At 37.6% G+C, this 23234-nt stretch overlaps 1 protein-coding gene across 4 annotated transcripts in view; it reads right to left on the bottom strand.

The window, feature by feature from the left end:
• Window positions 1-6009: 6009 nt before the first annotated feature.
• Window positions 6010-23234, bottom strand: part of LOC113889586 (transmembrane protein 56-like) — a 70275-nt gene continuing 53050 nt past the window's right edge. For all 4 annotated transcript variants that reach the window (XM_027536441.1, XM_027536439.1, XM_027536440.1 and 1 more), the window contains exon 7: window positions 6010-11996. In XM_027536441.1, the coding sequence (XP_027392242.1) occupies window positions 11678-11996 (319 nt within the window). In that variant the 3' untranslated portion in view covers window positions 6010-11677. The remainder of the gene's footprint in view (window positions 11997-23234) is intronic.

A 23234-nucleotide genomic window follows, 5' to 3' on the forward strand; every position in this document is an offset into this window, starting at 1 on the left:
TCAATTCTAAACAACTATCTTTATAAAAGTTTAGACAATGATCAAAAAATATGCATGGAAAAAATTACATTAAAGAAATATTAAAAAATTAACCATTGTCATTTGAGGACAGAACTAGCCTATGGATCACAGTTCTTTCCTTTTTGGTTTAGTAAGCAGGTTTTATTTCTATGGTAAAAATAAAATTAATATTTTTTAAGTGTTTTTAATTTTAAGAGTTTACATAAAAAGATTGTTTTAGTGTAAGCTTATAATTTGAGCAGGGCTTCCCATGTGGCTCAGGGGTGAAGTATCCGCCTGCCAATGCAGGAGACATGGGAGATAGGTTTGATCCCTGGATGGGGAAGATCCCCTGGAGAAAGAAATAGCAACCTACTCCAGTATTCTTTCCTGCAAGATTCCATGACAGAGGAGCCTGGCAGGCTATAGTCCATGGGGTCACAAAGAGTTGTACATGACTGAGCAACTGAGCATTTGCACACAATGTTTTGAGCAATTAATATTACAAATCCTTATACATATGAACATCTATGATCAAAGATTTTTGAAGTATTTAAGAGATTGCTCAATTTCCCCTCCACCTCTCAAAAACAATCTTCTTTTTTCTTCCCCATCTTATGATATAGGACCACCATGTTCCCATTTGTTCAAACCAAAATTGTAGAAATCATTATCATTCGCCAGGCTTCTCTGGTTACTTTCCTTCAAGTCCATCAACAATCATGGTCAACTCTTCTAAAATACATCCTGAATCTGTTCATTCTTCTCCATCTCTTCTGTCAGCACTTTAGTTTGAACCAGCATTTTTTAAACTGTGAATTGCAACTCTTTGGTAGTTATGAAATCACTTGGTCAGTGACAATCAATATTTCTTCTTTTACAATGAAATTGCATAGAAAATCTCAGGGTGCCTCCCTCATGGTAAGAGTATTGTCTCAGGAAATTTTTGTTTATGAGTATGTGTTAATGTCCCGAGTCACCATGAAAAAAATGTGTTTCTTCTTGTGGACTTAAGCCCCCACCATTTCTCACCTGGAATCCTTAAAACTGGAATGTTTATTCTAAGCATGATGAGAAGCCAAACACTTCACAATGGCCTAAAGGCCCAATGTGGTCTGGCACCTACTTACCTCTCAACAAGTCTTCTCTCTCTTCTCCTCACTAACATGCACTGCCAAACCCCACCCCCTATCACATTGGCTGCCTTTTGACTGTACACACCAAAGCATTCTCACCTCAGAAAATTTATACCTGCTATTTTCCCCTGCCTAGAACACTCTTCACAATATTTACAGATTCTACTTGCCCTTAGTGTAAGGATTACCTCCAGAGTGGACTTTCTAAAACACATCCACCCCGTCACCCCTGTCTTTTATTTCATTCTTAGCACTTATGGTGGCATCTGATCCCATCACATCATGACAAATAGATGGGGAAACAATGGAAACAGTGATAGACTTTATTTTCTTGGACTTCAAAATCTCTGTGGATAGTGACCACACCCATAAAATTAAAAGATGCTTGCTCCTTGGAAGGTAAGCTATGACAAACCTAGACAGCATGTTAGAAAGCAGAAACATTTCTTTAACAACAAAAGTGTATATAGTCAAAGCTATAGTTTTTCCAGTAGTTTTGTATGGATGTGAGAATTGGGCCAAAAAGAAAGCCGAAGACCAAAGAATTTATGCTTTCAAACTGTGGCACTGAAAAAGAATCTTTAGAGTCCCTTGGATAGCAAGGAGATCAAACCAGTCAAGCCTAAAGGAAATCAATGCTGAATATTCCTAGGAAGGACTGATGCTGAAGCTGACGCTTCAATACTTTGGCCAACTGATGCGAAGAACTGACTCATTGGAAAACACCTTCAGGCTGGGAAAGACTGAATCAGTTCAGTCAGTTCAGTCGCTCAGTCATGTCCAACTCTTTGCAACCTCATGAACTGCAGCATGCCAGGCTTCACTGTCCATCACCAACTCCCGGGGCTTACTCAAACTTATGTTCATCGAGTCGGTGATGCCATCCAACCATCTGATCCTCTGCTGTTCCCTTCTCATCCTGCCTTCAATTTTTCCCAGCATCAGGGTCTTTTCAAATGAATCAATTCTTCACATCAGGAGGCCAAAGTACTGGAGTTTCAGCTTCAGCATCAATCCTTACAATAAATATTCAGGACTGATTTCTTTTAGGGTGGACTGGTTGGATCTCCTTGCAGTCCAAGGGACTCTCAAGAGTCTTCTCCAACACCACAGTTCAAAAGCATCAGTTCTTTGGTGCTCAGCTTTCTTTATAGTCCAACTCTCACATCCATACATGAGTACCGAAAAAACTGTAGCTTTATCAAGACAGACCCTTGCTGGCAAGTAATGTCTCTGCTTTTTAATATGCTGTCTAGGTTGTTCATAGCTTTCCTTCCAAGGAGCAATCATCTTTTAATTTCATGGCTACCATCACCATCTATAGTGATTTCGGAGCCCCAAAAAATAAAGTCTGTCACTGTTTCCACTGTTTCCCCATCTATCTGCCATGAAGTGATGGAACCAGCTGCCATGATCTTAGTTTTCTGAATGTTGAGTTTTAAGCCAACTTTTTCACTTTCTTCTTTCACTTTCATCAAGAGGCTCTTTAGTTCCTCTTCACTTTCTGCCTTAAGGATGGTGTCATCTGCATACTTCAGGTTATTTCTACTTCTCCTGGCAATCTTGATTCCAGCTTATGCTTCATCCAACCTGGCATTTCACATGATGTACTCTGCACAGAAGTTAAATAAGCAGGGTGACAATATACAGCCATGATGTACTCCTTTCCTGAGTTGGAACCAGTCTGTTGTTCCATGTCCATTTCTAACTGTTGTTTCCTGACCTGCATACAGATTTCTCAAGAGGTATGTCAGGTGGTCTGGTATTCCCATCTCTTGAAGAATTTTCCACAGTTTATTGTGATCCACACAGGCAAAGGCTTTGGCATAGTCAATAAGGCAGAAATAGATGTTTTCTGGAACTCTGTTGCTTTTCTGATGATCCAACGGATATTGGCAATTGGATCTCTGGTTCCTCTGTCTTTTCTAAATCCAGCTTGAATATCTGGAAGTTCACAGTTCACATTCTGTTGAAGCCTGGCTTGGTGAATTTTGAGCATTACTTTGCTAGCATGTGATATGAGTGCAATTGTGCGGTAGTTTGAACATTCTTTGGCATTGTGTTTCTTTGGGATTGGAATGAAAAGTGGCCTTTTCCAGTCCTGTGGCCACTGAGTTTTCCCAATTTGCTGGCATACTGAGTGCAGCACTTTCACAGCATCATCTTTGAGGATTTTAAATAGCTCAACTGGAATCCCATCACCTCCACTAGCTTTGTTCGTAGTGATGCTTCCTAAGGCCCACTTGACTTCGCATTCCAGGAGGTGCGGCTTTAGGTGAGTGATCACACCATCATGGTTATCTGGGTCATGAAGATATTTTTATATAGTTTTTCTGTGTATTCTTGCCACCTCTTCTTAATATCTTCTGCTTCTATTAGGTACATACCATTTCTGTCCTTTATTGTGCCCATCTTTGCATGAAATGTTCCCTTGGTATCTCTAATTTTCTTGAAGACATCTCTAGTCTTTCCCATTTTATTGTCTTCCTCTATTTCTTTGCATTGATCTCTGAGGAAGGTTTTCTTTCCCCTCCTTGCTATTCTTTGAGAAAGAGGAATAAATAACTGCTATTTACATTTTCATTAGTCACCTATTTTCCTTTCTGATGATATTTTATTGTGGGAAACAATGAAAATGGATTCTGTATTTGGATACCATGATCAAGATACTTATATCTTCCAAAGGTTAACATTAGGAAGAGCATTAAAAAATCAAGTTGGCTTCAAATATAGAGGGAAAGAATATCATTAAAACTTTATCTCTTTCCCCTAAATATGTTGAAGCACTCAGCAAATATTATACTCGGCCTTTTTGGCTAGGTTCATCAATTGCAAGTGATACCATCTCCTCTGCAAGTGAGGAAGATGGAATCATAAACAAGGGGCCTCACTCAAGGCATGCAATCACAATTAAAATGGAAATTTAAGCTGCCTCCCAAAACATACACTTCAACCAATATACTAGAACTGTAGTCTGCTAGTCTGCTCTACCCAGGGCTAAACTCTAACCCTGATTCTAATTACCATTATTACAGAATGATGAAATCTGAATTTGAAATTTGAAAAGGGGCCTTCAATTCACCCAGTTTAACTCCTCACTTTACAGATAAAAAAACAAACACCAGCAAGGTGAATGCACTTGGCTGAGATGGTTCCGTTTGGTGGCCCTTATACATGCACAGAGTAAGTGATAATGGCAGGTTTGCAATTTTTGCCCCTGTGAGTAACTGATCATCTGACAGATGTTCCTGGATGCTCCCCCCAAATTAGAGTCTTCGTCTCCAGCCTGTGCACCCCGTTCTGCCTGAGGAGCCCATGGCTGCTTTGGCACAGTGCTCCTAGGTACTCCTCATCCCAGCCAAACAGCCCCTTCCTCTTTACATCTATCTCCAGCCAAATTTTACAGCCACATCTCGTCTTATCATTTTACCACATATTCAGTTATACCACTCCCAAAATTACCTTTCCAGAATTTTCAAAGAAGGGGACTTGTGGGGAGAAAGGAAAAGTCATAGGAATGATGGGCTGCATTTCTACTGAGGATAAAAGTTCGAGGACAGATGAAAATTCGAAAAGAATGACACAGACAAGGAAGGAGAAAGGATTTCAGAGAATAAAAAGAATAAAGAAAATGCTATGTATGTGTCCATTGTATAGGGTGACACAAATATTATCAAGAAAAATAAATATAGTGAAGTTCCTATATGTGGTATAAGAATTTTTACATCTTTTCTGTATTTAGAGGTAATGTACACATTGTTCATTTTAGATGCCTCTCTCTGTGTATATGTAGGAATATTGTGTGTGTGTGTGTGTGTGTGTGTGTGTGTGTGTGCATGCACACGTTTATGTGTACATACATGAGAACATATCTTAGCAGTGTTTCACCCACTGCCAACAATCAGATGCCTCATTGTGGAGCCTGGAATGAGGGGGTGGCCTTTGTGGGGCAGTGGCCCTAGTGGGTTGCCTGAGCCTGAAAGAGACCCCAAGTCCTGACCTGTCATTACCAAAAGCCATCATCATTCCTATTACTCCACATTTTCCGTGCTCATCCATCACATCTGCTATGGACCAACTGTCAGATGATCAGTTACTCAGAGGGGCAAAATTTGCAAACCTGCCATCATCACTTACTCTGTGCATGTATAAGGGCACTGAAAGGAAGGGAAAGTAGTAAAGAGGCTTTGATGAAGACCAGAAAATAGGAGAATAAAGGGTGACTCATCTCTGAGATGGCCTGATGAATGGGAGAACAAGTCCATTTATGTTCGTTTAGAGGACATCTGAATCCTTGGAATTTTACCTGTGGCCTGCCTCCACTGACAGCTGTGCCTACTATTTTAATTTTGAAATTCAGCTGTTCCTTTGCCAGTCTTGACACAACATTTTAGGCATGTTCTGAAGCATGACTCATCCCACTCTGCAAAGGCCAAGCCACCTCAGTATTCTATTCAATTAGTGCTCTGCTTCCTGATCTATTGGATATTCTTGGAGTAAGATGCAAGATTAAGACCATGGGCAATTTGAGAAGGTAGGAATTTCAGCCAAGACATTTGGCAAAAAAAAAAAAAAAAAACACTAAAGACCACATGAGAGGCCGCAGGGACAAAGAAAAGGAGATGAAAAAAATAACTGTCAAAGTTTTACTTAATCTAAAAAAGCCTATTGATTAGATAGCACCATCTTTTCCATTAGCAAGCAGGACTGAAATGTTTGCTGCATCTTCTGATGTGCTGGGACTGTGGGGAGAGATGGGGAGGAACAAGCTCCATAAGCATCTTAGAGATGATGGCATGTGAAAAAAGTCATTTTATCATCCATTAATTATTGTTCAAGTGTACACCTTGCAGATTCAAACTTTTCCACTAAATAACTGTGATTTTATTTTATTTTTTTCACAAAATACAAAGCTTTGCACCACATTATATTAGTGTTCTACCACAAGAAAATCCCAATGTTTTTTATTGGGGGAGAGGAGTGATTTATATATAAATATTGATAAGGATACTGATTTTATACATTCTTAAAATAATAAAATTACCATGACAAAGAAATGCCAACCCTGTATAACATGCAGATTATTGCTTATAACTTGCATATATTTACTTTAAACTGGCACACATACTAAGTATACAAACATTCCAAATTTTTAAGGGAAATACACAAAGATGTCCAGAAACCCCTCTAAAGCACAACCAGAAACAAAAAAGAACACTAAATTGCTATTTCAATTGCTGATAAATCTGAGTAACATTGATTTGTAAATTACCAAGTCTTACACATTCTGTAAATAAAAGTTCTTCAGCTTTATGGAAATACATTAGAAGGTGTGTTCTCAAAATGTTAATAAATGTATTTTGAAAGACTTCTAAAATCTTTGACAATTATATATTAATGTGATATATTCTCAGAGAAAAATTGTATATCACAATAGATGTCACATCTACTGAAGTTTTCAAGTAACTTCTTCAAATTAAATCTATGTCAAAAAGTTATCATTACAAAATCAAATAATTACCAAAATAGTCTCATAACTCATCCCAGGTACACGTTAGTAAGATAGTATTATCTGTGCAAAAAGTACTTGAGTAAAAAGTAGACATAATCATACTAGAAGCAAACCAAGCAAGAAACAGAAAAATACATAGCACATTTTATTTAGTTATATTTTTAGTGCTTCATTAACCAACAAGTAGCAAATACCTTAATGCATAATTACAGCAAGAATTACATAAAGATATAAAAGAAAAAACATGCAGATGACAATTAACGAGTTTTCAGCCAGAGGTATTTTTATCTTTAAGATTTTAAAACTGTCTACTCCTTGGAGGGAATCAGTGTAAACACTTTCTATGCAAACTAACCAATCTTTAGTTTCACTGCCAAAATATCTTCCAAGAAAGGTATGACCTTACAAAGCAGTAGTTTGAGGTCTGGGCTAAAAAGAGACAGGGCTCAAATCCTTGGGTGTTGTACTTTGGAAAACACCCTGAGTAATTCACTCGCAATACGCTCACTTTTGAAGGAAACAGGACTGTGACTACATTTGCTTGATTAAAGAGCAAGACTCAATAATGCTGTGACATATCAGCACACCCTCCTCATAACATCCTCATAACACAGAACCACCTCAGTTCCTCCCTCACCTGTCAGAGGGTCTAAAGAAGAACATTTAGATAATTTACGGGCCTGCAGTGAATCCCTAGCTGAAACATGTTATAAAGCTCTTATTGCTAAACCAGTTTAAGGAAAAGACACCTAAAGATGTTTCTCAATAAAACTATAACATTATAAGCTTTGCTTGGTGTTATAAATAAGTATTATTAAATGTTAAATGGCTTCCTGTAGCCTCTTAATAAATTATGGCTTGTCTATTCATTACTGAAGCTTACAGCAATGTTTTTTTTTCCCCCAATGAAAGAAGATACTAATGAACGTCTAAATTTGCCACAAGGGGCTGGGAAGCTTACACATTTGCACACATGCTAATGTGCTTCAGTCATGTCTGACTCTTTGTGACCCTATGCACTGTAGCCCTCCAGGCTTCTCTGTCCATGGGATTCTCCAGGCAAGAATACTGGAGTGGGTTGCCATGCCCTCCTCCAGGGGATCTTTCCCACCAAGCGAAGGAACCCATGTCTCCTACATCTCATGCCTTGGCAGACAGGTTCTTCACTTCTGGCGCCACCTGGGGAGGCCTCAAAAGTTGGCATAGAAAGGAGGGAGGTGCTGATGAGAGGGAAGGGCTCAAAACATTCAGAGAGAAAACTTTTGGATTGAGGGAGGAACATCATGGCTTTTAAGGGCAAAGCAGTCATACTATCTCCTCCAACCTTAGGTCTTGCTGGCTTTTCCTTGTCCTCACTAATATCACACATTTTACGTCAGAATTTGCTTTCAGTACCCTTAGTGTGTCTGTCATTAACCAGCTGTGGTTAAGGCTAGGAAGGTGTGTGTGCGCCCGGGGCCTCTCATCACAGGAGGGTCTCCGGGCTATACTGGTTTGCACCTTTTGAGATATACTCTGCCACATTATGATAACATTATACCAGTTTGCTTCTTATAGAATCCAAAACACATAAATACATAATTTTCTATGAAGTATAATTGATGATGTCAACAATGACATGGACTTTCAAATTTCATTTAACAGATCAAACCACTTAAAGCCAATTGAAATGTATATTTACGTATTTGGAGTGAAGAGAAACCTAGAAATTGAAATTTATTCAAACACTTATTTTAGTAGTGTCTTTTGGAACATGTTTATTTTCCTTAAAACTGAAGTAGAACAAACATGAATATTACAACATACTTTCCCCCCTATATATCTCCATGAGAAGAATATTTCTAAACACATGATTACAATGTTGGTGTACCCAACAATACAGGGAAGAACCACTCTTTAAATGCCTAGTGCACCTCAGAGAAAATATATAATTTAAAAACTGATACTTTCAGCAAAATTTTTATTTGAGTCAAATAGGTCATTAAAATTTAGAAAAGAATTTGATTCAAACACCTATAAATTAGGCAGTTTTTAAAACTAGACCTTTACAACAGTACTGGGTCATCCACAGTATATGAGCCACCCTTAGGAATGATAAAAACATCATTATTTCTCTGAACAAAGACTACTCCATAAAATAACAAAACTAACAGTTGGAATAAATATTGACTTTCAACTTACTATGATATATCAAGACACAATTTAAGCAGGAATTCATTTCTCTGCACTCAGATTCATACTGAGATTTAAATAAATGCAAATGATATTCATTAAAAAGGTTTTAGACACAATAATGCAGACTCTATAAACTCAAGCTCATAGTTTTTAAATTCTCCCCAATAAAATATCTAATGCAGAGTTTATGATCTTGCATGATATTTAGTTGATTTTTACTCATTTTCAAATTTTTGAATGAACTTTTTATTTTCTAGAGTACTACATGTTCAGAGAACATTTATATAGTTACAGGTTGTCACTAACTTTTTTCTACAAAAATAGAGTTGCTTAAAAATTTATACCAATTTGTTTTCATTTTCTATAAATATTTTAACAGGTGTTTAATATCAGAATGTCTAATATCAATAGAATCATTTAAATTAATCCATGTAGTCAAAATATTTAATATGTAAAATGTCTAGCAAAAGTTTGTCATTTAATAAATGAAAAATTCATTATTTAATAAATGAAATGTTTTGTCTTTAACTACTTGTATCTTAGGCAGGTGGATAAAATCACAGAACAGCAAAGTATAGCTCCTGGAAAGATCTGACTTAAAGTAGCATGGCAGCTTATAGTGTCTTTTTCATTTCATATCTATTGTATGAGGAAGTACGTAGAATCTATTTTGGATATTTAATCTGAATGTTAAATTATCTGTCATGCAGCCAGCATAAAATAAGAATTGCTGACTAAGGGAATAACAAACTTTAGTTCAACACATTGATACTTTAATTATTCTTACTTAGTCAGGGGCTATACTACTGAAAGGTGCTGTTGGTGAAAGTAAAAATAAAGTTTTAAGCATGAAATAACAACTATAAAAACTGAAATTGCTATATGGAAACTCACTCATATTATATAGCATTATATCTTCTTCATATTGATGATGGGTTTAAAATCTGTGTTCAGAAACCACAGAAATATCTGAATAGTCAAAATTATTTATTTCACATTTTGTTTCTTTCTAAAGGAATGAATTTCCAAAATAGCTTTCTAATATAAGTGTTTTCCTTTTTGAAAGCCATTTTTCTTGCAAAAGAGCAAGAAAGGAACAAGATAAAACCACATGCTTTCATACTCCCTCTAAACAACCAATACATGTCTAAGTGCCTATGTGTAAAAGGGACTAAATTTAATAACAAATTATCAATGTAATATTAGTAAATCTGAAAACAAATACTTACATTTTATATTACTTTTAGCCTTTCAAAAATAAGTGCACTGGTATAAGCCAATCGATTTCAATTTATCATTTAGTTACTGACTGAGATTTCAATTACCTTCTTTAAATGTTCTATAACTTATCAGGCCCTATCTGCATTGGACAGCTGAGTCAAATCAAATCACATTAAATCAAAAGTCCTGAAATATCCAGCTAGCCTTCCTTCATCACCATAACATGGACAATGAGAATGAGTAGCACATTCTCATTCAAACTGAGGAACTGAATGGATTAGATCTTTTGGTTTGGATTCAATTAAATTCAAGTATTTTCCATTGATTAATTTTTTTCCTTAGGTAAGAATGATCATTAAAGTCAAGTACTTGAGAAAAAGAAAGACAATAATAAAGACAATAATAGCTAACTATGTTATTTTATATTTGGGTTGTAAGGACCAAAACAAAAGCAAACATATACCGACATACACAAACAGAAAAAAAAAGTCACCATTCATTTATCCTCACATAAAATAATAATATTGATAATCAGAATACTTAGATTAAATTATCTATCTTTTGCCTGTCTTTTAAGAAAAACAGAAAATCAAAGCACTCAAAATGCTAGCAAGCATGGGTGTAAATTGTGAGTAAAATATGAATACTGACTTATTTATTTAGTTTTTGCAGTTTTGGTCTCATCAAGAAGAGGCTTACTTTAGGAGCCTGATAAATATATATTACACAAGACTATGGTGCTAAAAGATGTTGGGTTCAGAACTCATGGGAGGTTTTGAAAATAGAAATAATATAGTTTTCAAAGAAAAAAATGCAAGGGAAGCAGATAGAGACAGCAGTGTTAAAGCCTTTTTCTTAATGACTCCTCGTATTAGTCTAACTAGTCATCTAGAACATGCGTGTTTAGTAGGAAGAATTCATCTCTTAAGGAGCTCTATTAGATTGGTCTTAAGCTTTCCTATTTAAGAAAAAAGCAATAATTTGATAAAATGTTAAAAACAGATACAATAATGTCAGAAAAATCCAAAATTGTAGGAAATATTTCCCATGAAAACTAATTAGAGGTTCCCAAAGTAAGCAAAATATTTCATTATTAGTAGATGATAGCAAATTGAAATGAAAAAGACATCACATCTAATAGTCTAAGAAAAAGAACATTTCAATAATTTGGAAATCAAACTCTACTTCAGGAATTGACAGCCATAGTAAGAAATAAGCACAGTGCATCAGAATGTGGAGAGCTGTTTACAGACTTAAAGGCAGTTCCCATTCTCTCAGCAAAATCAGTGACATAAAACCAAGTGCACCAAATTAGCATAGTCATCTTTTCACAGAGAAAAGTACCAATGCCAGTGAACAGATTTCCAAAAAGATTCACAATCAATATTTATACATTTTTATTTTAATCTTTAAGATTTTATCCATGCTTATAATGCAGAAGAAAATTAGAAAATAAATCTTGAGGAAAAAAAAACTGTTTTAGTTTCTCTTTTCTAATGATTAAGATAAAAAAACACTGAAAGTATGAATACCAAGTATAATTAATAAAGAAGCACAAGAACATGCCAAGAATTTATCCTATCAGAAGAGACACTGTGGGTAGTAATGAAGTATGCTTATCGATAGCCCGCTTTTAGTCAAGTTTTCCATTCTGAAGACTCTTTCTGGCTTTCTCTTGTCTTAAGAGAGAGATGACTTTGATGCACCCCTTTGAAATTTTGATCATCCACATGACATTCATCACATCCAAAACCACACAAGTAGAAATCCAGGAAAACTGAATTAAAAATCCAAGCCTCATGTAGGCTTCCGTCCCAAACACAGAGTACATGTAGCCGTAGTAAGGAGGTATCGAGGCAATCCTCACTACGAAGAACACCACCGTCATAAGGATTCCATTGATGACGTTAGCCTTGGAAAACTTAGGATACTTCAGAGCCTCAAAGAACCATCTGGGAAAAAAATTAAAAGAAACATCTCATTTATTCTGCATCTTTGAGGATTAATGGTTTCTAGTTTACAGTTTTTAAAATTCAGAACACCCCCCAACCCCTGCCCAAGATTCATTGGGTTGGCCAAAAAGTTTGTTCAGGTTTTTCCTAAGCTGGTATAGAAAAACCCAAATAAACTTTTTGGCCAACCCAATCTATGGCAAGTCAAAGGGCCTAGAATTGTCAACATAATACTGAAAAAGAACAAAGTTGACAGATTCACTTTCAAGAACTACAATAAAGCTATAATAATTAAGACAGTATGACATTGATAAACAAACAAATAGAACGGTGGAATAGAACAGAGAGTCCACCAATAAACCCACACAAATATACTGAACTTGCTTTTGACAAAGGTGTAAAAGTAATTCAATGGAGAAAAAGCAGTCTTTTTAACAAACAGTGATGGAACAATTGGATAGCTACGTGCAGAAAAATAAACCTTGGCAGAGACCTCACAACTTACGCAAAAATTAACCTGAAATGGACCACAGACTTAAAAGTAAAATGCAAAATTATAAAACTTCTAGAAAAAAAAAAAACAGGAAAAAATCTGCATGACCTTGGGTTTGATGATAGTATTTTACATGTAATACCAAAAGCACAATCCATAGAAAAAAATATCAATAAGGTGGACTTTGCTAAAATTAGAAATGGGCTCTGTGAAAGGCACTATTAAAAGAAAATGAAGAGACATCCAAACACTGGGCGATTGTTTACTAATACATATATGATAAAATACGTATCTAAAATATATATAGAACTCCTAAAGCTCAGAAATAAGGAAACAACTCAATTAAAATATGGGCAAAAGATCTTAAATACATCATCAGAGAAGATAAACAAAAGAAAAAAAGTATATAAAAAAGATGTTAAACATCATTTGTCCTTAGAAAAATGTAAATTAAAACAAAGACATACTACTACACATATATTAGAATGACTAAAATCCAAAAATCTGACAATATGCATTGTCAGCAAGGACGTGGAACAATAGGAATACTCATTCATTGTTGGTGGGAATGCAAAATGGAAGCCACTTTGTAAGACAGCATTGCAGTTAAAATGTTAATCATATTCACAGTGCACAATCTAACTATCACACTTCTAGGTATTTTTTTCAATTGATTTCAGAATATATAGCCACACAAAAACCAGCATGCAAGTGTTTACACCAATTATATTCATAATTGCCAAAAACTGGAAGTAACCAAATGTTATAGGTTGGTTCACAATATTATTCACAACATAGTATGTGAACAAATAAGCAAACTGTGGTACATACATACAATAAGATACTATTTAGCGATACAAAGGAACAAACTATGAATTTATGTAACACAACAGGTGAATCTTAAATGCATATTGCTAAATCAAAAAAGCCAGTATGAAAATTGTATGATTCCATTTATATGACATTCTGGAAAAAGCAAAACTATAAAGACAAAACAGAATAGTGACTGCCAGAGGTTGAGAGAGAGAAGGAGAGTGTAGAATGGGTGAGGCGTGGGCAGTATTTTAGAGTGGTGAAACAATTCTGTATGATACTGTAGTGGTGGATACATGACAATATGCATCTGTCAAAACTCACAGAACAGCATGAAGAATGTATGCACGTTTTTAAAAAAATTAATAAATAAAATCTCCCAGGGGACCCCAGTCTGAAAATAGACTGTAAGACTAAAAACCCTATATATATAGGCACTGTACTCTAGTTAGTAAAACTATTATCTCAAGGGGGGACAGGTTAACAATTTTGAAACCATTATGCATGTATATTGGGATTTAACAAATAAATTTGTCTATGGTGCAGTAGGGACCAGATTTCTCATTGTTGGAGTGGAGATTACAGAAAATTGAGTGTAAAAGGCTAGATTGATCCATATGATCCTGGATTAGAGTTGGAAACTTCAGTATAAACTCATACTTAGTTTAATACAGATATAGATGGATATATAGAGAGAAATAATTATAGATATGTGTGTATATACAGGTTAATATATTTCCAAGTTGTCAGCTGGGAGGACATAGGAATAATGATTCCCCAGGAGCAGTGAGCACACCCAGGGCCCACATTTTGGTTTCTAATAGCAGTCTCCAATAAAAGGAAAAAAGACTCCTTAAGAAAAGGTGGATTCTAGGGTTGGGACACAGTATACAATAAAAATCCAGAATACTGTTTTTAGTATCAGAAACTAAATAAGTGCTCAAAGAACAAAATGATGAAGTTATTTTGTTCAAAGGGACTAAGAAACCAACTGAAAGAGCTCCCAATGGCAAAAGTTATAACAATTTGAACCAAATAAATATAGGTAGTATTGGTTTTAAACTCAAAGTAAAAAGTTGATATCCACGAAGTCACGGTAACATAAATGAATGAATGAGTGAATGAATAGAGAAGAAAAGATAAATACTCTGTACAGAATGATTGCAAACAAAATATGTAGATGCATCCTCAAAGAGTTCATGAAGCATAACTCTCCACTGTTCAAGAGGGGACTATGTGTAATGACTTTGTTCCAGGGAGTTCAGTGTAGAAGGCAAGTAGCGTAGAAAGAGTAACTTTAAAAACTGAGAAATCTTACAAACTCTACCTCAGCCAGGTGAACAAGGTAAACACCAACAGTGATAAGCCATGTTTATGCACGTAGTCCTGACATAATGGGATGAGAATGGCACACTACTTCTGTGGTCTTCCTCCAAAAACCCCATTGTTGTTGCTTAGTTGCAAAGTCATGGCCAACTCTTGTGACACCGTGGACTATACAGCCTGCCAGGCTCCTCTGTCCGTGGGATTTCCCAGGCAAGAATACTGGAGTGGGTTGCCATTTCCTTCTCTGGGGGATCTTCCTGACCCAGGGATGGAACCTGTGTCTCCTGCATTGGCAGAAGAGTTCTTTACCACTGAGCCACCAGGGAAGCCTCCAGAAAACCCCATAACCTGAATCTAATCATGCAAGAGAAACATCAGACAAATCCAAATTGAGAAATATTCTACAAAATACCTGACCAGGACTTCTCAAAACTGACAAGGTCATCAAAAACAATGAATATCTGAGAAACTGTCACAACCAGGAGTCTAAAGAGAAGTGACAACTAAATGTAATGTAGTATCTCAGAGAGAATCCTGGAACAGAAAAATGGCATTTGGTAAAAACTAAGGAAATCTGAACTACTATAGCCATTAGTTAATAATAATGTACCAATATTTATTCACTAATTATGACAAATGTACCATACGAATGTAAATATTAACACTAGGAGAATCTGAGTGTGGGGTATATAGGAATCCTTTGAACCCTCCTTGAAACTTTTCTGAAAGTCTAAAATTATTCTCAAGTAAAAAGCATATTTTTTCAAAAATTAAATATTTGCTCTATTCTACTTTTTCCTCCTTAAAGAAACTATATTGCCTAATGTTGCTTCATTATATTGTAGAGGTTGAATTATAAAATGGAGTGAAATATATCCATGGATCTTAATATTCAATTTGACTGAATTAGTCATGACTAAACTAGAAACTGGAGAAGGCAATGGCACCCCACTCCAGTACTCTTGCCTGGAAAATCCCATGGATGGAGGAGCCTGGTAGGCTGCAGTCCATGGAGTTGCGAAGAGTCGGACACGACTGAGCAACTTCATTTTCACTTTTCACTTTCATGCATTGGAGAAGGAAATGGCAACCCACTCCAGTGTTCTTGCCTGGAGAATCCCAGGAACGGGGGAGCCTGGCGGGCTGCCGTCTATGGGGTCGCACAGAGTCGGACACGACTGAAGCAACCTAGCAGCAATCTAGAAACTGCTCAATCTCAGAAACCAAAAATCAAACTGTTAAAAAAAGACCTTAAAATATTTTACTAAGAAATTAAAATATGAAACAGAAATAATTTGTAGGATAAGAGAGATATTACAATTTATAACTATGTTGGGTGAAAAAAGAAGGAAGTCAAGGCAGCAATTTAGGTGCTGCTGCTGCTAAGTCACTTCAGTCGTGTCCGACTCTGTGCGACCCCATAGACGGAAGCCCACCAGGCTCCCCCGTCCCTGGGATTCTCCAGGCAAGAACGCTGGAGTGGGTTGCCATTTCCTTCTCCAATGCATGAAAGTGAAAAGTGAAAAGGAAGTCGCTCAGTCATGTCCGACTCTTAGCAACCCCATGGACTACAGCCTACCAGGCTCCTCCATCCATGGGATTTTCCAGGCAAGAGTACTGGAGTGGGGTGCCATGCTCAAATTAATAAAATAGTATCACAAATAGGAAAAATGTCACTGTAGCAGTAAAATCAAGATTTTTTGCTCTATCCCAATCTCCTATCTTCCAGCCTTCTCTTCTCCAAAGATTTTCCCCATCTGATCCTCAGTCATTCATTTTTGTGACTATATAGCCTCAATTTTAATGAAAAATGCTATACCTTAAATAATCCACCCCCGTATTTAAAAAAAAAATTTTTTTTTAATTTATTTATTTGACTGTACCAGGTCTTAGTTGCAACAGGTGGGACCTTTGATCTTCGTTGAGGCATGCAGGCTCTTAGCTGCAGCATGCAGGATCTCGTTTTCTGACCAGGGATTGAACCCGGGCCCTGTGCATTGGGAATGCAGAGCCTTAACCACTGGATCACCAGGGAAGTCCTAACCCATTCCCTTCTAAGTGTATTCATAATACCTGATATTTCATTTTATCCAATTCCATCTAAATCTCTTCATTGACTTCCACTCCCAAACCTGTCACTATCAGCCTCTGATTCACTTCTTTTCCTACCTACCTCAGTTACCTTCAGGACACACATTGGCATCCTCAGCGCTCTTGCCACTTCATCCATCATACTTACCTGCCTATCATGAACTTCTCATCAAGTCAGCTTTCCTTAAGCAGAAAAGAGAGGGAAGGCAGGTACTACACTCTGCAGTCAGAAAGGCTGGGCTCAAATCTCCTTCTTCCACTTGGCTGCTGTGTTACCTCTGTTACTGACCCCTCTGTCTCAGTTTGATCTACAAAGATCATGGTGGATAATGATAGCACTCCGCCCCCTTATACAATGAAGTTGTTATAATACACAGTAAGAACTCCCTTGAACTAAAGAGCTCAATCAACAGCTATTATTACTCACCAATATTGACATTAGATAAATAGCACAAATATAGAGAGATCTGAACTGCCCAGTGTATCCTCAAATTTGCTTCATGTTCCTTTTACTTAACTTGACATTCTCCATAGAATTGCCTCCAAACCTCTGTCTCACCAATGAAGTCACTTTCCTTCCTCACTTAACTCTACCTCTCAATCCCAGAGGAACTGGCCTCCTCTGCTCTTAAGATATTAGTCCATCAACCATGGATTCCTCAAACTCTGACCTCAAGACCAAATCTTTTCAGGCACATCTTCCTCTACATTCAGAAGTGGTTTCTCTTGCTATCTCCAAGGCCAACTGCTCTGCACCTACACTCTGCAACCTTAGGCCATCAATTATCCCCTTCCTCTTGCTCCATCCAGCTCTCCATCTATAGGTTGATTCCTTCTTTCTTACCAACATGCCCAATTCTTCCTAATCCAAAAATCTCTCCTCCTCTGCTTGATTTCCCTATTAAACTTTTAAAAAGAGACATCAACAGTGTATTCACAGACATTCTTGCTATAACTTCACAACCCAGTACATATGATTGCTGCTGCTGCTGTTGCTAAGTCGCTTCAGTCGTGTCTGACTCTGTGCGACCCCATAGACAGCAGCTCACCAGGCTCCCCTGTCCCTGGGATTCTCCAGGCAATAACACTGGAGTGGGTTGCCATTTCCTTCTCCAATGCGTGAAAGTGAAAAGTGAAAGTGAAATTGCTCAGTGGCGTCCGACTCTTAATGACCCCATGGACTGCATCTACCAGGCTCCTCCATCCATGGGATTTTCCAGGCAAGAGTACTGGAGTGGGGTGCCATTGCCTTCTCCACATATGATTGCGTTCCCCTACAAAAGAATGCAGGGGTCACCAGTGGCAGCTCCATAACAAGACAGTGGATTCATCTCAGCCTTCATCCCAGGTGACCTTTCTGTAGCATATGACACTGTCGATCATCACATTTCCTTTCTCCTCTCCTGGTTTCCATACTATTTCCTCTTCATTCCAGAGCTACAGTTTTTCAGTTTCTATTTCCTCTGCCTTTCCCTTAAATTTTTGTGTTTCCCAAGTACACTTCTTCCATATGCTGTACCAAGGCCATTGAATCTATTCCCAGGGGCCTAAAAGGGTTCAGAACAAGTTTCCCAAAATGTGCCACCACTATGGCATGCTGAATATTTTGTGTATGCGTGTGTGTTAAATTGCTTCAGTCGTGTCTGACTCTCTATCACCCTATGGCCTGTAGCCCACCAGGCTTCTGTGTCCATGGAATTCTCCAGGCAAAAATAGAGCTGAAAGAAATTAAGACCCAGCAGATTCAAGAAAAACTCCTACCTCTCCCTTAACTACCTGAGAGATTTCAGACAGGTGACCCAGCCACACAGAGAGCTATTACCAAGAGATAACTTTTCATCTGAATGACCTATCTGTATGGCAGGACAAACATCTAATTACCAACTATCTGCTCTCTTATCATCCTGTGAATATCCTCCTCCACAGATGCCTACACCATGCCTTAGTTCAAGACGGCTTTATAAGCCTCTATTGCCAGTTTGAACTTGGATCTCATTGTCCTGTGGCACTCCCATATATATGTACTTAAATCTGCTTTTTCTCCTGTTAATCTGCCTTATATCAATTTGATTATTAGATCCACTAAAGAACCAAAACTAGTAGAGGAAAACATTTTCCTCCTCAAAGGCTCAAACACCCTGACACAAATCTCTGGTTTCAAGTTCTCTCTTATATTCTACTTGTAGTTCCATATTTCTCAGTTATTGCTGAGCATCCTTACCTGACAAATCACACATTCTCAAATATGCCTCAAACCCAGCACACCTAAAACCAATACCCTACTCTTTGCTTAATCTCCCTTTCCTCCATGACCACTACCACAGAAATCTCCCAATATTAATCAATGGGATCATCATCAACTTAGCCAAGTCAGAAACCTGGAGTCACCCTAGACTGTTCCTAGTCTTGAACCAAGCCCTATTCATCTTATCTCCTAAGATTCTTCCTAATCCTTTTCCAACTTATTCCATTACACCTGTTGCCATTATAATTTTTGTCATTGGTGTCTCTTACCTAGATGAATGCAATAACCCAACTGGTCTCCTGTAACCCTATATTTCTAGCCTTTTCTCTTTGATCTCATAACTCCTAGATTGTATTTAGCCTAGACTGTTTCCTATTCTCCAGCACTTTACACATTTTCCAAATTTTTGGTTGTCTGGAAAGGTGATTATCTACAAATCTGGACTTTAAGAACATGTGCTTTGGCTTTACTGTACAATCATCGCATTTACCTTCAGCCAGTTTCTCCATGTGACTGGTGCCTGATCTTTAAGCCAGTCTCTTTCACAGGAAAGAACTCATGTATTAATTTTTAGGATAAAATAATATTTATATAATTGTTTTTCTCTTCCTTACGTCAGAAGAACCCCTTATGTTTTTGGAATGTACCTCTTTTTACCTAAGTAGAACACTCCTTCATTCCAACATATATAGGCTAACAGTTTTTGAATATATGTATTGATGTTGAGAGGGAGAGGAACAGGAGGAAGCAAGAAGATATGCTTGTGGGAAGGAAGGAGAGTGGGAACACACTGTCTTTCCCCACCAGCCACAGCTATTACTCAGATGGGTATAGGAGAAAAGATGATAGACTGTCTGTGCTTGTAACCCTCCCCAACTCCATATAGAAAAATCTATCTTTGACCATTTAGCACTTCCTCCTCCCTCTGTTCTTCTAAATGCACATGGACTTTTCAAGTTTCCTAGGAATGAATTGTGCACTGTGTGGTACTAAGCACACTCAGTGTAAAAACAAGATATTAGTGGGTATAATTCACATTTGGAAAGATGAGCCAGAGCTACTTTCAGATAGAGAAAGAAAGGAAAAAAGAGGATGGGAACCAAGAATCTATCCACCAACAAGGTACTGGTTTGGTGAATTTTAGGAGTTGAGAGTCACAAGTGTGAGCTCTGGGAAACCTACAGGGTCCCAGAGATATTTTAAGTTCAGGAGGAATGAAGAGAACAAAAATATCACAAACCAAAGAAAAAAACTATGGAAAATTTCATTATAATCTCCTTGCTGCTCCACTATACCACTTCTAGCTCATATTCCAATCCCATTTCTCAGTTCTTAATTTCTTCAAGACTCAAAGATTTTAAATAAAGGTAGAGCATAGCTTTCTACTATAAAATTAAAGAATAAGTTATATTATCTCTAATATTATGATTTCTCAAAAAGAGTTTCAAACAAAAACATTAAAGTTCCTTTAAGTGTCAAAGATAAGTTCCTCCTGCTTTAAAATCTCAAATCCGAATCACTGTCAAGATACAGATATTGCTAAAGCTAAACTGATCACCTCTTGGGAACCATTAATTCAAAAAGCAATTAAATGGCTACTAAGTACCAGACAACAGGAGGACACTGGACGATGCAAAATTCAACAAAGTTTGGCTGTTGACCTAACAAAACACAGAGATAAGTAAAAAGAAAAAGTTTACTTTACAATAATTAATCATAATGCTATAACTGTGTGTTGCTATTGTGCCACACAAGTAAGGGACACACAACCCAGCCTGGAAGACATGGGGTTTCTTGTTGTGCTCAGTACAACAACTCTTGGGCTGACTTGTAAAGAAAGAGCAAGGATCCAGGAGACCTTTCCAGCATAGGGACAGTGGGGCAAAAGAAGAATTTGAGGGGAATACGGCATAAAGAAAGAAGACAGCTCTACCTGCAGAGCTTTCTATGTCACATTACAGAGCTCAGAGTTTATCCTGGAAGCAGAGGAATCACTCAGAGGATCTAACCGGGGGGCGGTACGTGCTCATTTTTGTGTGGAGATCACCGTGGAAGGTAATAATACAGCAGAGAAGGAAAGGGGAACAGGACTAGAGACAGGCAGACTGCCTAGAGCAGAAATCAGTAAACTTCTTCCCTAAAAAGCCAGAGAGTGAACACAAAGCAAGGGGCTCTGGAAGCCATACCATATCTGTTACAACTAATCAACTTGGCCGCTGTCATGGGAAAGCAGCCATGGTAAACAAACACACTAGGCTGGGCCCCAGTAAAGCTTTATTTGTAGAAACAGGCAGCAGGTTTGGCCTTCAAGTCTTAGTTTGCCGACTCCAGTCTAAAAGAGCACTGTTCAAAGGAACTTTCTGCAGTAATGAAATGGTCCACAGATGTTCTACTCATTTCTGTAGACACACAGGGCTATGACGCACTGGAAATCTTACAAGTCACGCTAAAGAACTGAATTTTTAATTTCATTTCATTTTAATTAAATATAAATAGTCACATGTGTGGCTTGTGGCTCCTCTACTGGACAGTACAGGTATACCAGCTAGTTTAGGAGCCCAGACAAGAGATGATGAGCTAGGGCACTGACAGCAGAGATGGAGAGGAGGTGGCCAAGGCAAGAACCATTTAGGAGGTGATGTGGCAGGGCCTGGGATGTACCAAATACAGGTGAGGGAGAAACAGTCAAAGAGGATTCCCACATGCTGAGCAGAGATAACGGAGAGAATGGCCAGGTCACAAGCTGAACAGGAGCATGTAAGAGAACACAGAGGGAAATGTGTTGTATTCTATTTCAGACGTGTGGATTCTGATGTGCCACCTGGGAGAAGAAAACACTTGACTACAATGAAAAGAAGTAAGCAATATTAAATATGCTTTTTTATAGATAAAGCAACTGCAGTACAGGAACGTTACATAACTTGGCCAAGGTCAGAGCAAGTAAGTGGCAAGGTTAAATTGCAACTTGAGTTTCTATGATTCTAAAATTCTGACATAGTTCATTACGCCACACTGAGCAAATGGGTAATAGCTGAAACCTTGAAAGCACAATTCACTCAGGGGAAAGCACGAAGAAGGTCAGTGGGCCCAGAGGAACACCGGCATTTAAGGAACTATTATATAAAAGACTGAGACAGGATGGCCAGAGCACTGCAAGAACCAGTGCGGTGTCATGAAAGAGAAGGGGAGCTGTGGCATTAGAAGGAGATGGCCAACAGTATCAAGTCCACAGGGAGATGCAATGAGACAGGCACCAAACAGTGTTCACTGGATTTCGCACATGCAAGTCATTGGTACCTCTAAGGAAATCATTCTAGCAAAATGACAGAAGAGGAAGCCTAGTTTTAATGCATTAAAGAACAAAAAAGATACAACCAAGTAGAGAAGGCAAACATAAACTACGCACTTCCAGTGTTGACTAGATTTCAGCATATTGAATCTACACTACATTTAGCACTTGTTGCACATGTAGTGAATGAAAAGCACTAGGTCAGGTGCTTTACACATGTAAGTAAATATACAACCAAACATACAACCACAAAGAATCTTCACAATAAACTGTAAGGCCGATAGGGATCATTATCCCCGTTTTATAGGTAAAAAGCAAAAACAAAAACAAAAACAACAGAGGCCCAGAAAGATGAGACAATTTTCCACTCACATACAGTGGGAAGCGGGGCAGCTTGGATTTGAATCCAGGTCTCCTGCCTTCAAAGAACATGTTCTTTGCTCTCTATACTTTCACATCATCAGAGTCTTTAAAAATTCAGAAGAACTCTTATTTTAAAATTTTCAAATGGCCAAGGCTAAAGAACTTAGTGTCTTCTTGAAGAAATAAAAATTAAAACATACGAAACACTGACAAACAAAATAAGATAGTACATAATTATCTGGGAAAGAAAAGTTTAAGCAACAGATATGTAATCTAATTTCTTCTGTTTGGGTGTGGAAGGACCATCGTTCCCACCTTTGGCAAAAAAAACAAGTGATGAGGCTAACTGCTTGGTAAGCATAATGATGGTATTTGCAGCAGAAGAGTCTTCATGCTTGGAATGCTTTTAGGATACATGTAGTCTACAGTTGCTTATAATAAATGAACCTAGAGTGTACAGATATATGGGGTCTGACCTCCCTGGGGAAGGTTACATAATCTATGTAACTATTTGAATATTAAATGGAGATATTTCATAACCAAGACAGCTACTTTATGTCAGCAATATGAACCATACATATCACTTAGAGACCTCATAGGTAACCTCATTCCAGAACG

Source organism: Bos indicus x Bos taurus, chromosome 3 (genome assembly GCF_003369695.1).
Source record: "Bos indicus x Bos taurus breed Angus x Brahman F1 hybrid chromosome 3, Bos_hybrid_MaternalHap_v2.0, whole genome shotgun sequence".
NCBI classification, from domain to species: Eukaryota; Metazoa; Chordata; class Mammalia; order Artiodactyla; family Bovidae; genus Bos; species Bos indicus x Bos taurus.